Below are 19,342 nucleotides of genomic sequence, written 5' to 3'. Positions count from 1 at the left end.
GCAGCAATACCTCCAAGATTGCTCCCATTTACCTACATAAGAGGATCAGTGTGTTCAAGTTCTGCTCTGTTATGTAATTAGTCGTTTCTTGTGTATTATTACATAAAAGCTGGCCCAACTTATTCATGGTACAATGACTCTTTCAGGGCATGTTATTACTGTAGGCGATGATGATGATGATGATGCTGGAAACCATGACCTCTTCTGCCTCACTGGACAACACACAGGAAGGGTTGTCATTTTCATGTTATACCCTGAAATATTTAGCTGTTCAGGTTGTAGATAAACGCAGAAGCAATATTGAAAACAGTGTTTTTGATGTTTTCACATCATCTGAAGGTGAGAAAAAGTCTTAAATTTAAAACCAATGCACATTCAGGTTGCACTTACCTGAATTATGTCCACTTCTTGTAAATAACATGCTGCAAAGCAAAAGCCCGGGCAGCTTTTAATCTTTCGTTTTCCTTTTAAAACTCTCTTAAATGAAGCTTTAGTGAAGTTTCTGAAAGGTCCCAGCCTGTAGTCATCATCACATTAGTTCAATGACAACCTCCTGGCATCATACTGTACCACCAAGTGCGTTCCGCTTCCAAATACTCCAACTAATATAGTTTAGATGCAAAACAACGAAAGAAAACTTAAAAAGGGGGAACAATGTTTCCTGTTTAACGTTGTTGTAAGAAAAAGGAAAAAAGAAATCCCGCAGCTACTGTGCCTCTCTAAGCTGTTATACACAGTCACCGCCAAACCCCATCGACTGGAACCGTGTAAAATCAAAAGCGGACATGTAAAGAAACGCACGCATGAAGCAATAGTGGGTGTAGTGAATAAACTAAGCCCAGCTGGAGACAACACGACGCGGAGCAGAGACGGAGCAGAGACGGAGTCTCCGCGCAGTTTGTCACTCAAGCCTAAATTATGGTTCCGCGTTAAATCGACGCAGAGCCTACGCCGTAGGGTACGGTGAATGGTATACCGCGGAACCATAAATCAGCCTCCAGACATCCTCCTCCTCCCAGAGCGCTGGGCGGAGCTCCACACGCAGGACTGGAAAGCGTGACTTTGCACGTTCATCTGTTTGTCCACATTTGTATATTATTTGTGAATGAACGTGACATTTTAGTTTGGCTCCCGAATTGTACTTAGTCATGTGTATTTCTTTTATTAGTATCTTCCCATAATGACATCTGAAGAGGATGTAAACTTCAGCCGTCGTGCTCGACGCTGATTTGACGTCAGCTGATGAAGACACGGGTTAAATCTACCGATGCACGTGAACCTGCTCATTTCAAAGCAGGGCCTTGTGCATATACAGTTGTTGTGCGCAGATATATATATATATATATATATATATATATATATATATATATATATATATATATATATATATATATATATATATATATATATATATATATATATATATATATATATATATACATGAATATATTAGAATAGAATAGAATAGAATAGAATAGAATAGAATAGAATAGAATAGAATAGAATAGAATAGAATAGAAAGCCTTTATTATCATTATACTGGTACAATGAGATTAGGCAGCAGCTCTGTAAAAGTGCACACATGCAAACGACTATGTAAACAAAGACTGTGTAAACAACATAATGAGAAAAAGGAAACATACACTATGAAAATGAGTGAGTGAGAGAATAATAATGCACATGAATGAGTGGAAGAATATAGCACATAAATGAGTAAAGAATATTGCACATAATGGATCAAGAATATTGCACAGTATGAGGTAGCTTATTGGTATATTATATACATATAGCTATATATTATTTATATATGTATATAATATATATGTACCGTATATAATATATATGTACTGGATATAATATATATGTACTGTATATATATATATATATATATATATATATATATATATATATATATATATATATATATATATTTATATATATATATATATATATACACACACACACACACACACACACATACATATATATATGTAAACAAATGAGTGTTGACATCTGCCTTCTGTTCACTTGTCTGCTATTTATCTCAGATTTCCTTTATGATGGTGATTCAGATATATATTATATGTCTTGTTAAAGTGCGTCTCTTTTTTGCCATTTTGTTGATCTTTACGTTGTCATCTATAGTTGACTGTTCACCTTCGCGTTTTGAGCTACATCACTTTAACATCTATTTTTTTTCAGTTTGGGCATCTTTATTTTTTCATTAGTCAAGTAACCTGGACCTAGCTGCCATATTCTGTATATATAACATATATAGAAACTGGTGTGTTGAATAATAATATTGGCAATAAACTTAAAAATGATACACTCTGATCCTCAAGGGTCCCTTGTATAGGTCCCAAAGGCTCATTTTGCACAGCTGATGCTTAGACACACTGGAATCATAAGCAAAAGAAAACTAAGAAACTACCAGTACGTTATATAACTTAATTTAAAACAAACAAACATTGCAAGTATTCTATTATTTCTTATGTTTGAATAATTTATGTATTTTGTGCTGTGCTTTTTCCTTAATTTAACATTCCTACTTCTGCTCAACAGGATGAGTTTGCTCATGGAGAATGCCTCAAGCAGAGTTTCACTAAATATTTTAAGAGGACACTGAGTCAAAAAGCCAAGTTTTAAATAATAACTTTAGAAAAACTTGCATTCCCCAAAAAATTAAGATAACTGGCAGAAAAGATGTTTATTTTGAGATCTTTCTGTTCTTCAACGAACCCGTTCTTGTCTATTGTGAACACTAGAGGGCAGCCTTCATCCTGAGAACCTTCATGTTTTTATAGACGTCCTTCCTTTGCTCTCATCCATTGACCTTTCCTGCAGAGGGGGTGATTGTGTGTGTGTGTGTGTGTGTGTGTGTGTGTGTGTGTGTGTGTGTGTGTGTGTGTGTGTGTGTGTGTGTGTGTGTGTGTGTGTGTGTGTGTGTGTGTGTGTGTGTGTGACACATACAGGAAGTTTCAGTGGAAAACACAAAAAAAGCATAACAAATCTCTGATTGGCCTTACACTAAAAAAAAACGTGTTTACCAACTTAAATGATTTGGTTTGTAATAAGAAATACAAGATGAAAATACAAGAACTTACTTTTTTAAACATACTTTTACTTATTTAACAAAAATGAATAAACAAAAATGTGGGAAATAGTTATTAAATACCCTTGTCATTCAGTAGCTTGCAGATCCCCTTTTGGCAAGCAATAATTTGACTTGTGGTTGTTCCCTATGTGTTTTACTATCAGTCTCTTACTTCCTTGTGATATTCTTAAACGGTTTGAATCCAATGATATCTTCAGGCAGTTACTTAGGCACAGCTCTCTTGAGATCCCACCACAGCAAGTCAGGGAAATCTTGAAATCTTAACTTTGTCATGCTCATTCCAAAACCTTGTTTAATTTATTTTATGTACTCATTTAGATCTAAATATTTGGTTGTTCTTTGGATTACTGTCTTATTGCATGGTCCAGTTTTGACCACATTTCAGTTGTCAGAGAGATGGCTCCAGATTTGCCTCCAGAAGACTTTGGTATACAGAGGAGTTCTTGGTCCACTCAATGACTGCAAGGTTCCGGTTAGTGGATCTTTTTTTACCAGTAAAGTATTAAGTATTAAGACCAAGCCACTCCACTTTTGCCTTTATTGTTCATCGGACATCGTTCCAGAAGTCTTGTGGTTCGTTCAGATACAGTGTTGCAAATCTCAGTCATGTTTCCATGTTGTTTTTAGACAGAGGAGACTTGTTCAGTCTTCTTCTAATTGTGCTGACATGGTCTTTAACCTTCATCATCCTCAGTGACACTGTGAGGTCAAAGATTAACTTACTTTCCTGCAAAGGGTATGTGTGTGTGTGTGTGTGTGTGTGTGTGTGTGTGTGTCGGCTCCTGGACAACTAAGATAGACAGTTGTTCCGAATGCCTTCCACATGTAAATAATCATTCTCAGTGTAGAACATTGAACTCCAAATTGTTTGGATACGGTTGTATAATCCTTTAAACAATAAACGCTTTTTCATCAAACCGTTCAAACAATTTGCTTATGTCTTGATCCCTTGGCATTGTGTTTACATATACCTGAAAACTATGAACCAGCAAACTACCAAAAGGTCTGCTTTTATAGATGTTTGCACACCTGTTGTGTGTGCAAGTAGGATGCTGTTGTTTGTTTGAGGTATTTTGTTTGTATTAGCTTATTAAGACCAATCAGGTGACTATTATTATGTAACAGAACTAGAAAGAAGGAGGATGACTTTTTTGACACATGATTATGTAGAGATATATATCTAGAGAGAGAGAGAGAGAGAGACAGAGAGAGAGGGAGAGAGTTGTATGGATCAAATGCAAGAGAAAAAATAGACAAAAAAGACTTGTGCAGCCTGGAAATATTTTGCAGCCTGACAGAAGGCGGTGAAACGTGTAGAGAAAAGAAGTATCTGGAGGGAAGGTAAAGCGACGAACACTAAAAAGGGAAAAACATCCAAGGAAAGAAGTGACAGAGGCCCCAGGTATGCATTCTTTTTCATTTTCTTATTTTTTTTCTAGCAGGAATAGGGGATAGAAATTGACTAGTGCAACAATAATAACTTTCTCAACAGCGACGTTCTTAATTCATCTTCTTTTTTTTCCAGAGGGGATAGAAATTGACTTGCTCAACAATAACTTCCTCAACTGAAAGGTAAATGTTCTGTCCCTGTAATTCAACCCTTTCTCTCCTCTGTGATGGAAAAGGATTTTCTGCTGTTTTCTTGGGACTCAATGGGCTGTATTGTTTCCTGCTGCATTATTAGAATGACTATAATAGTCTGTAAATTACACCACAGCAGAAAAGAAAGACAAAAATGCATCCATGAACTTAGTATTACTTTGGTAAATTGGCTTTTATTTATCACAATTTTTGGACAAAAGGGTAGAGGAATGACACTGCTGCAAATACATACTTTCTCCTATTCTATTATTTTATATTTTCTGGCTACATTTAGAGGATTAGACTAAGTTGACTCCAGAATTTCCCTCCTGAAGCGAACGTTTTTCTTCTTTTAGTCCAGTAGATGTCTCAACTATGAACCCGAGCTTGATGCTTAGCTTGCTTCTCTTGATTCACCCTCATTCAGCTGCGGTAAGTCTTCCTAAAAGTGAGTAAAGTCTACAGTTATTTTCTCATAACTGGGTAATTGTTAAAGATTAAAATATAGAATTTGCAACCAGCTGGGAACACACGTATAGCAGTGAGTGACAGTTACGTTGATTTTACCTGAGAATTCTTCACAAGCATTATTTTAACTTCTAAAGCAACTATTTGATTTGCTTTTTCTTTAGTCCCCTGCTCTTGCTGGTACATTTATCGGGTTTATTTTTTTTATAGGTGCTTGAATCAAAATTCCTGAGTTGTGAAAACGTGGCTCCAATACTTTTGTTCACCTGTTTTCCATTTGATCTGGGAAGATGTAGGGGGCAGATGTGGACCTGGCTTGGACTACAAAGTTGCTGGCAGTTCGGAACCAAGGCATAGACATATTTGGCATATAATGCATATTTTATTGCTTCAGTTAAATATATATTTTACTGGTAAAATATCAGATACCGGCCCTGCGATAGACTGGCAACCTGTCCAGGGTGTACCGTTACCTCTCGCCTGTGATGAGCGGGGATAGAGTCCAGCAGAACCTCGTGACCCTGCAAAGGATAAAGCGGGTACAGAAAATGGATGGATGGATGGATGGATGGATGGATATCAGATACACTTTCTTTCATTAACACCTATTCATTCAGATTAGAGGGTAATAATAATCTTTTAGGATTAAAATGGGAATTAAGTTTATACTTGAGGGTTAAACTGGGCCCCCGTGGCCCTTGAATCATGTAAAAAGATGTGATTCTTTCATTTTCTCTTTCTTTTTCTGTGTGTTTGTGGTCCAGGGAGGCAGAGCTCAGCGCAGACAGAGACATGCTGAAGAGACCTTGAGGCCGTACATTGGCAGAGTCGAACCAGGTAAGAATGCACACTCAATGATTAATCTCTTAGACACAGAACAGAGTACGTCTTATTTTTATTTACAATATTTCTCAAATGTTTGCAATGACAAATAAAGCTGCTCTCATGAAAGTTGGGAAAACATGTAGAATGATAATCACATCAGATAACAATCATAAGCAAATAGCTTCAGCGGGAAATGATGACTGAAAATCAAAGAAGTACTACAGATTAGATACTGAAATTGACATAATTTATTGAATTTTTTTTCTTTTCATTTTTTAGATTTGAAGCAAGACATTTTAAAATTTATGGGACAGCGGCATTGTCTTGGATGGCATCAGTATCAGTAACTCCAAACCCCATGCCTCCATGCGCTCCCACACCTTAACAGATGTGTGTTGAACTGTGCCCTGATAATAAACTGAGTGGTACATTGTATCCTTATCCGGTTGTTGTCAGACTAATGAAACATCACTCCAGTGATGGGTTCTGAGACATCTATGGGTCTTGATTACAAATGATGAATTTAGTGTATGGTAAAAATTTATTTTTACATAATATTTGTGGATCAAAAAATAAATTGTTTACTGGCAATGCTTTTCAGTAATGTACCTTAGCCAAAGGAGTGCTTTCTACAAATGAGTCATTATATTTAAAAGCAGTACTGCACAAGCACCAAAGATCCATCACTCCATCACTAATAATTTTTTACAAATTCTTTCAGTCTTTGAATAGTCATTATTAAATTCCACTAATGACGCCATCTCGAAATTCGATGCAGTTTCACATTTACAAATGTGAAAAGATAACTCTTCAATAGCTCTTTGATATCCAATTCACCGTCCAGAATTGAAAGGGCCGGCTCCAACCTAAAGCACCAGACACATGCCTCTCATAAAATGTACTGACTGCAGACAAAAACTGTTAATATTAACATGTATGAAAGAAAATGAGCAGATTTTTCTTAAAATCTAGAACAGTAAACTAAACTTTGTGACCTAAAGAGACAAACACAGAGTCATCTGTTTGTTTGTTTGTCATTAAGTGAAAGAGTTGGGACATGCTTGTTTAAATAGCTTAAGATCAGTCTTGGTCCCATGATATCAACGGCAACACATTTATCATCAAGACCACTTGTCATTTGCACTGAAAGCTCAAAAGGTTTGTATTCGGGGAAAGGATACACTGCAGAGTTAGAGGAGGTGAACGTTGCTAATCACAAATTTGTTTATCTATTTACTTTTCTTGTTCCAGCCAAGCTCTGCGAGCTGCTGAAATGCCATAGTCCGATGGGATCCTGGTGTCAAGTGGTTGAAGAAAATGGGATCCTCATACCGAAGTGTGTTTGTCCTCAGTCCTGTCCACGGTAAACACTAAATGGCATTCAAAACAATCACCATTAAGTTAACATTTCCAGTCCTGATCATCAAATCTACTAAAATATTTGAATCCTCAAACAATATGTTTTTATTATCCACGTGAATAAAAAGAATAAGATTGGACATTTCAGCAGTTTATCTGAGCATCCTCACATTTGGGTTTGGCTTGTGGGCACTTGCTCGTGTGATCAGGCAGATGGCACCAGTGTGCAGCGTTCTGGGAAAGACTTATGGGAACCAATGTTTGCTTCACAAAGAAGCCTGCAGAAAGAGACGCCGCATTGGACTGGCTCACGAAGGACCTTGTCTGGGTGAACACACACACACACACACACACACACACACACACACACACACATACACAAACACACACGACATGCAACACAATCCAGAATCCCCACCGTGCACCAAAACTTTCCAAATCAGCTCAGCTCTCTTGATCAGTCCCCAGGGGTAACTGCACAGAGGAGGAGTTGGGGCAGTTTCCATATCGTCTCCTGGACTGGTTTCTGCTCCTGAGTCGCATGGTGGAGTCATACACACCTGTCGCGCTGCCCCAGAGCTGCCTCAGCCACGCCCAGAGGACACAGCTGGCACAGGTCACACTTTAGATTTTACTTCTCATCTAACTTATAATTCCTTATCCTCTCTGTGCTCCTTATTCAATTAGATATAATAATATAAGTCATCACAAACACAAATAAATTGAAATGCAGCTCTAGTTTATGCTGCAGCAAAACAATAGTTACAAAACATAAGTCATATCTAACTGACGTTACTTTGAAAGTAGAACTTTGAAGGGAGTGCATCTCGGTTGTTAAGTACCGGTCACCTCACCTTGCCCCTTCTCTTCTTGTGAGTGACCTTGATACTTCTGCCCACATCTGTGGTGGGGAGAAGGACTTAAGACACACGGTGAAGAGTCAGGGAAATGGGGAAATGAGATAAGGGAACCGTGTTTGAACTGACCTCTGGCGGCAGACTTACAGAAAAGGAGATGTTTGTAAAAGATGAATATAATTTACCAACAGTAATGACCTCAGCAAAAGAAATCAATTCACGCAATGAGTATAAAGCTAAAGAAACTTTAGCCGGAAGAAGAAGGTACCACAGGATTGCTTTCACTCTCAGCGTAACCTTACACTGAGCACTAAGATGTTTTTCACACCAGACACCGCCATCTTTCCAGCATACAAACTGCCCTTCACAGACTGCCTCGTTACTGATCGATGTTAACAACTTGCTGAAAGTGGGAAGTTCTTTTGTTGCCTGTGGTGTGGTTATCCACAGAGCGAGATCGGGGCTCTCAAGAACACCATGTATGGATAGACTTTGGTCAATAATCACTAAATTATTCAGTAAGATGATGAAAGAGGGATAACTTAACAACCTCTTAGCAGGCGCCGTGACCTCCAGATTCAAACAGGTTAGATGAAAACTAAAGCATAATTTTGATGACATGATCCAACTCAGTTGTATGAAATAGGGATGCATTTCTAGCTCTCATTAGTGTTCACCCTACAGACGTGAGACTGCAGTCTACCAGCTTGCTACATTGCTGACATACAGCTGAGCAGCAGCTCCACAGTCAACATCTTTTTTTCCCTTCGTAATATGCTGAATTGTCTAGCGAGGCCAAAAACAAAGGCTCTTTCTGAATTTGCCTGCTATGTACAGGTACATACTCGGCAGAATAAAGGATGCCGTATGCATTATGCAATACAATCTGCGGTATCCAGAAAATAATCAGATGATGTACTACTCTGAAACTTAGCCACGGGCTGAGCAGGCTGCCTCACATACTACAGTCCATAATGCCGTGGGCCGCTGTAACACAGTAACTTTTACAGAACAGAAACCTATTTGCTAACAAGTGGACAGTACATACTGCAATCTAAGTTGTATGCACATTACTAATAAGAGGTTGGAGATTGAAGGTGGAGTTTCCAAGTTGCTAGTTGGAAAATTCAGCTGGAATTCCCCCACCACCCAGGGGAACTCCAACTCAAAAAAGTTATTGAAACCTCACCTGCCTTAACTTCAGAATAACAACGAAATAAACTGCCAACAATTTTTGGAATATACCATTGGAATATACCATTTATAGCTGTTGTGACTTATTTGAAATATATTAAATCAGATATACAGTGTCTGGAGGGTCTAGTGGGGGCCTCCTGCTCGCTTCCCTGACGCCCCGGTCTGACCTCACCCCTCATTGCAAAACATAAATGACCAATTCTAACTCTAATAATTACTTCTGGCATTATCATGATATATTGTTTCATATTATTATATTAAGTTATGAAATCTCTTGGGATATGTTAAACTATAGTATTATATTTTTATATATAATAGTATGGTGATATAATTTGGTTATATGTTATAATATTTTAAACAAATTATGTTATATTAGGATATTACTATATTTATTATGCTATATTTATATGATATCATGCTACACCACTCTATATGATAATTACTTATTTGTTCACTCTCGAATCAATATTCTCAATTTATGTACCTATTTTCATCACCTTATTTACACTCAAACACGGCACGCACACACACACACACGCACACATACTGATGCTGTCTTTTGTCATCGTTTGCACTGTATGTTAATAAATAAAATTTAAAAAAATTAAAAATAAAAAAAAGATATACACATAGTACTGTCCCCTTTTTATTCGTGGTCTGCTTCTTGCATGTGTTGAATACCACTCACAGAATTGTTATAATACAGTATTACCAACAGCGGCTTGGCTATGGCCAGTTGGAAGTTTGGAAAGGTTTCCATGTTTTTACCCACTTTGCAACTGTCAGCCTGGGAGTGACACCATTCCCAGTCCTGATGTCAGACCTCTGAGGTAAATGGAGCACAGTAATAAATCATGTATTTTTACCTGGCATTAAAAAATTGAGCCATCATCAGGTTTTTTACCAGGTTTGAAGACCAAAAATGTCAATAATGTGTTTGTTTTAATTGTTAAAGTCTAAAATAAAGCACCTTTTAATTCCTTCTGCTACAGTAGGCTTTGAAGAAAACAGAAAAAACATCTGTACTTCCTTATTTTGCGTATTGTCAAACATTACTTGTATCCTCCTGCTTTCCCCTTTAGCAAAGATTTACCCTACTGGACAAGAACAAAGATGGGAAGTTGAGCCGCAGGGATCTGAAGAAGCTGCAGTACAAGAGGCTGCCTTCGGAGCACTGTGCCACACCATTCTTCCAGTCAGTCCCAGCTCATTTTTAAAAGATTGTCTTCTTCCTCCCGTTAAATTTGAAGCACTTACAATAATACCATACACAAACCTATTTTTTGTACCACATGTTTTTAAAGGAAACCAGAAATTACTGTAAAACTTTGATTATAGTCTACTTTAAAATTAGATCAAATTGTATCCATAAATTGTCAGAGTGGTCATGGCTACTGGTGTTCATGTCATACAGGGATTCATGGTGTAAACCTTCTGTCTCTTGCAACATGTTAATATTCAGCTCATTACTCAAACACTAACAGTTAGAAATGTTCCACAGCAATGCATTTCACCCCCGCTCTGATGCTGCTGCACCTCCCACCATGCTATCCATCTCCAGTATCTATCCACTATCTATCCGCTGTGCTGGCCCATGCTTCCCGTGTCCTCCTTCCCACTGTTCTCAAATGAACACGCCACCTCTCCATTAACCTACCCTTCCACAAGCATTTCCTCTCCCTTTGTCTGCTTCTTACCCTTCTTCCTTCCTTTCACAGATAGATTTATCTTATCTCTTTGTCAATCCCCTCATCCATTCATGTTCACTCTTCTGTCATTCTTTTATCTTTCCACAGTTTCCCAATTTTCTCTGCCATCCATACCCCCCCCCCCCCCCCCCCATTGCTCTGCCAATCTGCAATGACAGGTTTTAGAAGCAGGGATGTCTGTGTCAATGTCAAACCATTCCCAGCAATGATAATGTTTATTACCCACTGTGCCTCCCGCTGCCCATGGATTAACACAAATTGAAGGAGTACCCTTCAGAGATCACGCTTAACGGTGAACTGAAAGACAATAGCGACTGCACAGCCTTATTTCAGATCACCCCCCTCATTTCTTATTTTATTACCTGTGCATCTCCATACAAATCTTTCATTTTGTGCTTGTACGCCCTCTGAAATCTGTCTTTTAAAGGCGCCATGTTGAAGTCACTCTCCTGCGTTGTGCTTTCAGGTCATGTGATCGTAATGGGAACAAGAAAGTGACCATGAGAGAGTGGACATACTGTCTGGTGGATCGTTCTGAGACGTGGTTCTATCATTTCATGTGTAAGTTGTGACATTTTCGAAAATTTGCTTTCATACCTCATGGCACTCATTAAAAAAATAAATAAAAATGCTAAGAACTTAGGTAGATGTAGAGGAACCCAAGATATATTGACATTCATTAACTGGAGGTAATTCACCTCTATGGTTACAATGTGTGGCCAAAGACAGCGAGCAAACCCAGTGGAAAAGGGTTTTTCAGTTGAAACACAGTTGTTTTAATCATAAAAGATGGAAAAATACAATGTTAAAACTACGGAAACATAGTGATGAATCATCAGCTCTGAGTATAAAGATTAAAACAAAGTCTTGAATGATCATGACTGGAACACTTAAATGTTTGGTGAAATCTAATTAAAGGAAATCAAGAGTTGAAATCACAGCAATGCTTTTCAGGTAACAGTGAGATTTTTCATTTGCACAATACAAAGATCAGTGAGGCTTTAAAAATGTGAAATAATTAACAAAAAAGGCCTCCATCCTGTTTTTTCTTGAAACCCTAAAGGTCTGAGCAGCGGACAAAGGCCAGATTGAACTGTTCCAGAATGATGCGCTCATAGGAGAAGCGGTCAGGTTTGAGGAGAATCGAACCTAAGATGAGGGAGACCCAGAGGCAGCAGTTGCAGACAAGACAACATTTATTCTCCCTATTTAAGCCTGAATTAAGGTTCTGCGTTTAAACCAACACAGAGCCTACGCCGTTGCCGTGACGCCGTCGTGAACCCTTCAGACTTCTCCGTCACTCCATTTTGCCGCGGTGCAGTACCCCCCGAGAGCACTAGTTGATACTTTGTTTAGCTTCCGTTTTTTTCCGGTCAGAGTGAATCAAAGAGATAAGGACAACTATTGTGCAAAAAACCAAAACAACTAAAAAGAAATCACACACACAAGAAGAAAAGAGCGCTGAAAGTTCACTCCTGCTTCACGAACCGGAAATGCGTTGCTACCAAGCAAACCAATCACAACCCTCTCGGTCTGCGTTGGGTCCACGTCGCCGCGACGCCTAGTTACAATTTTTGGGAGGTGCACGTCAGGCTACGCCGTAGCCCTCGCCGTAGGGTGCGTGTGGCTGCGTACCCTACGGCGTGGGCTCTGCGTCGATTAAACGATTTAACCATAATTCAGGCTTTAGGCACAAAGCAAAAAATCTAAATTAGTTAATTGATACTACTAGTACTACTTATAATAATTGTAATCATATAAATAACATGCAGTGAACAATAACATTCAGGACAACAGAAAGCAAGATGGACGAGGCGACCATGATGGTCCAGCAGTGAAGTCAGCAAAGGCAGAAAAGGGTGTGAAAAGACACAGGTGGTGTGAATAATTAAGACAAATGGGAAAACGGGGGATGTCAAATAAACCAAAACACAAAGAATGACACTCTCAAAGTAACGCAGGAAGTGAATCTAACAGCCAGCAGAGATAAAACGTAAAAGAACAAACCACAACCACATCAATAACGTAACATCAGCTGATCAGGTCTGGCCTAAGCACAGTGTAGTGTTGTATTCCCAGATCCTTGGTAGCTTCCCTGTTACAGGATTCAGTCGTGTAATATTAATGCTCCTTTGTCACTCACCTCTGGGTTCAGGTTACTGTTTGGTGGAGTTGCAGAGTACAGAAGCAAACAGGCAAAGTTTTCAAAACTTTTATTACTGGCAGTTTATGGACAGAGGTTATGCTATACCATATATGTAATACATGTTAGAATTTGATTGGTTCTGTGAATGTTTGTCAACTTCCTTGCTAAGCTGTTTGCTGCGCTGTGCGTGCGCTTCGCTTGGTGCAACAGCAAACAACATCACTCTGGTGTCAAAAGGCCTTAATGCATGAGTTAATTTTTTTTAAATATTTTTATATTCATAGACTCCTCACCGTTTTTGACACTTTATGCAAAATAAGATCATTTGAGAGGTAAATAATAAAGCATACTGTCAAAGTACTTTTGATTTGTCTTATATAAAGCATGGTCATGCTAAACTAAAATGATTTGTTTCTTGTTTTCACCACAGCAATGAAAATGGGCTCCAGCAAGCTGTGTCCTACACTCAGAGAGAAGCAACCATGAACTCCTGCATTTCTTTTGAATTTTAGTATTGCATCTCTTATGGTACAATGATTCATGAAATCATCGAATCTGGAAGTCTGCTCGCTGTTTTCTGTCCATTTATATGTGCGCTCAGATGGGACAGTTAAATGTCTGAACAGGCTGACTCTCAGTTACATTTACTGCTAATTACATTTGCTGACATTTGTACTGTTGTGCTGTAAAAGAGCAGGGACAATAGGCAATATCGAAACCAAATTAACATGGGACGCTTTGAATAACCAATTAAAAATGGAGCATGGCAGCCTGATGTGCAGAGAAAGACAAGCTAGATGGGAAAGAAAGATATGGGGAGGAGAAATGCTTAGTGTGAGGTGACGTGACCAGAGAAGAAACAAAGGGATAATAAAGGGAGTGAAGCAGAGAAGTAGCGAAAAGTGTCATAATGCAATGTTGGAAAGTGAAAGAGGAAAAGAGGAGCGGAAGCAAAGTGACTGAATGACTGCAAGATGGAGAGTAAAAGTGTGTTTATGAAAGACGGAAAGAGGTAATGCACTGTAAATGGGAGTTGAGAGTAATGGAGTAATGCATAAAAAATGGATCAGAAATAAAGAAAAGACTGAGAACAGAGAGTGAAGGGGGGGAAGGGAGTCCTGTGAAAGCAGAGACAACTGAGGAGAAGAAGAAAAATGCAAGGGAGATTTTGATGCTGCAAAGCATTGCCATTACAGCCAGTAGTTCTGTAAATCAGATGTCGGAGCTTGATGTAGCATAATTGAAACATTTGACTGCTGTGAGAGACTGAAAGTGTATAAAACCCGGGTTTGTTGACTTCGTGTGTGCATCATCAATAAAACAGGCTGCTCTAAGAACTCTGTATGTTGCTTTGTGCATGAAATACTGTGAGGTGCATCTGGTGCGGGTGCTGGTATATCACCAGGAGAACGTCTGTGGCCTGCAGTGGACCCTTTGGTATGTCTAGTTTTTCTGGACTAATTGGGCTTCAAATGTACCATGCCTGAAGGATGAGGGGTAGAAGGCAAGAAAAAAAGAAAGAAAGACGTTGGAAGGGGGACAGATGAAGATTCAGTGTAGCTATAAGGCAAATGAGGACCAAAGATAAACCCCTCAATATGTTATTCAAAAAATAAATAAATAAATAAAATAGAAGTACATCAAAAGTATCAAAACAAGATCTTTTCTTTTCATCAGATCTTTTTCTCAACTTTTGATAAGGCGGAGTGGATCACTGCTGGCCTGAAATTTGCCCTGGCGTGCAGCGTGAAAAACAAGTCTGAACTGAGACAAAAAGTAAGATGGATGCATGAAGATGGAACAAAAACAGAAAAGGTGTTGGAGAAGTGACGCCGTATACGCAGACGACAAGTGGCCTAAAGAAAAGCAAGTTGTTGCACAGAATAAACACAACCAATCATACTTATACAATCACTTCCTTCCTCCACAAAGACTAGATCCCGTATCCAAACTGAAATCAAATCAAATCATCTGTTAGGGCCATCCCTGTCTTGGTGAACCCCCTCCTCTGTCCAAATAGGTTTCCTCCTCCTTACCTCAGGACCATTTCCACCTCCTTCCATCCCCCATCCAAACACAAAGGGCAATTGTAGATTGACCCAACTAATCCGACATCTTGTTTCCCTCTCTCTCTTTTCCTCTAACACACACACACACACACACACACACACACACACACACACACACACACACACACACACACACAGTGTATAAAACCGCACCATATATCTGTCCACCACCCATCTCTCTAACCTTGTCCTCTCCTCTGCTTCCCATTTGGGTGCTCAGATCAATGTGATCTCTGATGGGCTTGCACGCGTCTCCCTCTTTTAATCTCACACATATTTACACATCGACACACACACACGTGCACACACTCCCAAGGGACTCTGACAGCACATGAACAGATGGGTGGCTGGTGATGACATGTTGTTAAAAATAAAGATTTCTTTTAACCCGTCATCAGCTTGCACACCCTCCCTCAAAACCCTTTACTTCATCTTATCTCTTTCTGTCAATCTCGCTCTATCACCTTCTCACACCAACAGTCCCTTCTGGTTTCTTTGCTTTTGGCCCACAATTCTATCCATTTAGACTCTTACTGAGACTCTACGAACGCAACTAGCCAAGGCGCTGAAAGCATGCAGCTCAAGACCCTCGGACCCCCCGAACACGATATTTAATACATGGCCGTCATAAAGACGACACCATGCATTATGCATGACTTGTAAGCACACATCAATAATTGATAAAAAGGCCAGTTTTGCAGATTTTTTTAACGCAATTATGCCAAATTAAATTTTTACCCTCACTTTCTGTCTCTTTTTCTGCAAATGGAATTTGTCCAGTGACTGCATGTTGATGAATTATTAAAAGACAATACAAGAGAGAGATGGCGAGGGAGGGTGGATCAGAAGAAATATTCAATCTGGTCAGGATAGCACTGAAAATGAGAAAGGATGGTGTATGGATGCTTCTGAGCTTGTGCCACCCATCCTTTCCAGGTCTTACAGATGCTCGCCAAATCCCTAGTGTTTGGAGAACAGACGTGTTTCTCAAACTTTTTCCAAATACTATAAAAAAAAAGAAATTGTGAGGACACAGCTCATGCGCAAAGTTTTAAATGTGTAGTCATCTCTCCGTGGTTAATCACCAACCAGGCTTCAAAAGAAGCCACTATATCATGCTCTGCCAGACCGGCCAACTTTAAAACTTCTTTGAGACTGCAAAGTGGGGCAAAAATAGTCATCTCCCTCAAAAAGAAGAAAAAGAAGAACAGTTGTGGCCACTGAAATGATACATTTATTCATAGTGCTCATACGCTGCACTTTTTAATTATTCTTTGAAGTGATGGTGCAGGCAGAAATAGTAGAAAGAGGATGAGAAAAAAGGGGTCTCTCAGATTCTAGTCTGTGGTCAGACAATATTCCCTCTGGGTGGAGAGGGTCCCATTCAGAGCGACCTCAATAGCCCTGTACTGAAGTGCAAAGTGAAAGAGGGAGAAAAGGGCCCATCGCAAAATGGGAAAGGGGGAGTTAGCCCTCTGCGCTTTCTACTTTACTGATGATATTGATTAAAGAGCTCAGGAGAGAGAGCAGGGTACAGAGGCCCAGCCCTGTGTGGAGATGAGAGAGTTGGGTTGGGACTGGAGAGCCACTGATCTTAATCCCTCCAGTCCTCTGAGATCTGCACTTGACCTGTAGGTTTGAGGAGAAGAAGCATTCAGTATGGCTGCCCTGTTTACAGACTTCATATGTCAGGTAGGTTTCCAGTTCGTTACATTGTGCTCAAGGCAAATTTCAGGGCTGCGAGTTTTTTAATTTCAACTTCATGAAACGGAGGATTTATTCTGAAACCCAACTTAATGTAGGAAACCTTATCTTGTGGGAATAATGCCCTACATGCAACGATCCCCTCAACTTCAAGAAGACTGATACCAGGTTGTATATTAAGGCTTATATGAATTTCTTGCTCATAAACATTGTAGGATACATATGCATCCCGGGGGCAAAACTGGCATTGGGACTTCTTTCAAAAAGATTTTATTGTTTGTGAATTCATATTGACTAAACAATGAAACCTGTATTAAACATTTTTTCACAGATAAGAGGTTTAGTACAGGTTTATGAACATGTCTTGTAGTTTTTCAATATTGCTTAAAGATCTTACCTTTGTTTTTGATGTTGGTTGTGTGTCTTTTGTTATCGTTTTTGGACAATATTATCAGCTCTGTGGAATTGCATTGAGGAATTTTCATGACAAAGCAACTAAACCTGCCAGATTTAACAAAAATGACACCCCCTATAAACATATTGTATAAGACATGGGTGATGGCTGGCATAGTTTGGAATGTTTTTGCCTCAGTTTTTCAAATTAATTAAATACATTCGCAAACGTGTTTAAAAAATGAGCAGATGCTTATATATTTATTGACAACAAATGGTTGGACATCGCCATGTGAATACTTGGTCTGATTCACGTGTCATCAAGAAGCAGTGTTTGTAAAAGGAAAACAGTTATGTGCGCTTACAAATCCTGACTATGATGACTATGATCTTATATTCTGTATAGTCTTATGACCTGGGATCAGAGTTTTGACATTTTGAGACATAGATCGGGAAGTTCAGTGAGACATTCAGTGTACTGACCAATTTTCCATCAATAATTTTTGTTATTTAACTTAACAGGCAACTGCTTTGCGTCTTGGGTCTACCAAACAAGTCAGGATGAGCGCTACTTTCTGCACCCTAGAAGTGCACATACCTTTGTTGTGACTTAACTAAGATCTGTTTACTTAACAAAAGTAAAACTAGCTTGGAAACTCTGTGTGTGCAGGAACTAATACATTACAACTAAGAGCTAGCTCTCTGAGGTGTGCAAAAAAACACTACAAAATGATTAGTCGTCATCCTGTAGTTGTGCTTAACAAAAATTTCCAACCAAATAAAGCTTACCCGACTTATTAAATTAGAGTGGATAAAAGATTGAACTCCACCTTGGCTTTGAAGCATTCGTTGGTGTGTGATTCTGTGAGTATAATACATGCATATATTCAAAGGACGGCGATGTTGCTTGTACGACCCGTTAAAAAAAGAGAATTGTAAAGCAGTTAAGCTGGTTAACAATTCTCTTTTGTCAGTGTTCTTTGGTCAACATGACAAGAAAAGCACTATATAAATGTTATTCATATAGCATTATAACTATGTATTGGCTATCATTTACTTTTTATTCTTATACTATAAAAAACAGTTAAGAAAGTTTATACTTGTTACCCTCCGAAGAGTGATCAACTACACAAACTGCAGTAGATTCAAGATTCAAGAGAATAACATTTAGTATTTGGTGAAGAAAAGGAAACCAGACTAAATTCAAAGTAATCATAGGCCTCGAAAACTGACAAAATGCTAACGTTCATGAATCCTGAGTCCTGAAAAGGAGAGACTTTTGATCAACGTTTCAGTCTGTCTGACCTTCATTAGGACGTATTGAAAGCCTTATATTCTTCTTGAGTTGCTGTTATCGCTATCTAGGAGGACAGGGACTTGTCATGATGTTCAGAAGTCAACTATCAGCAAAATACTGAACAACAATGACACACCTACATTGTTTCCTATCTGATGTTTGTGAAATATCATGTAAGAAAACAGAAACAATGAAAAACATGTGGTGGAAAAAATTAAACCAAAGTAGTCCTTTTTATACTGACTGAGAAGAAATAAACACTGTAATCCTTAATTTAAAAACTAACTCTTCTCATTAGTTAAATGGGGTGGTGGTAGTGTCATGGTCTGGGCCTGCTTCGCTGCATCTGGGACAGGACACTCTATCATTATTGATTAAGTTGTATCTCCAAACTGCACCACCAGTTTAAAAAAGAAAATAACAAAACATCTGGTAATGTACTGGACTGAAAAGTAGGTTTTACACTAAAACAAGAGAGTAAAACAACACAGATGCATCTACATCTTAAATAATAAAATAATATAAAATAAAAAACAACTAAATATCTTTGTTCTGTGGAGACAAGGGGGGAGAAAAGGGAAAAATAAAATTCCTTACAATAAACTGAAACTTTCACCTTCTG

At 38.7% G+C, this 19,342-nt stretch overlaps 2 protein-coding genes across 4 annotated transcripts in view; one reads left to right on the top strand and one right to left on the bottom strand.

Moving 5' to 3' along the window:
- ccser2a (coiled-coil serine-rich protein 2a) overlaps positions 1–860 on the bottom strand; it is a 55,615-nt gene extending 54,755 nt beyond the window's left edge. For all 3 annotated transcript variants that reach the window (XM_061745843.1, XM_061745845.1, XM_061745844.1), the window contains exon 1: positions 391–860. The gene's annotated coding sequence lies outside the window, so the exon portion shown is untranslated. The remainder of the gene's footprint in view (positions 1–390) is intronic.
- Positions 861–4,638: 3,778 nt separating this feature from the next.
- On the top strand, positions 4,639–14,543 carry sparcl2 (SPARC-like 2). The gene is made up of 9 exons (XM_061745588.1): positions 4,639–4,687; positions 5,053–5,128; positions 5,929–6,001; positions 7,241–7,352; positions 7,558–7,676; positions 7,810–7,964; positions 10,485–10,597; positions 11,578–11,672; positions 13,688–14,543. The coding sequence occupies exons 2-9, from the start codon at positions 5,072–5,074 to the stop codon at positions 13,741–13,743; spliced, it is 780 nt and encodes a 259-aa protein (XP_061601572.1). The 5' UTR covers positions 4,639–4,687; positions 5,053–5,071; the 3' UTR covers positions 13,744–14,543.
- The last annotated feature ends 4,799 nt before the right edge of the window (positions 14,544–19,342 follow it).

Source organism: Cololabis saira, chromosome 17 (genome assembly GCF_033807715.1).
Source record: "Cololabis saira isolate AMF1-May2022 chromosome 17, fColSai1.1, whole genome shotgun sequence".
In the NCBI taxonomy this organism is placed as follows: Eukaryota; Metazoa; Chordata; class Actinopteri; order Beloniformes; family Belonidae; genus Cololabis; species Cololabis saira.
This window is presented reverse-complemented; position numbering and strand designations above follow the sequence as displayed.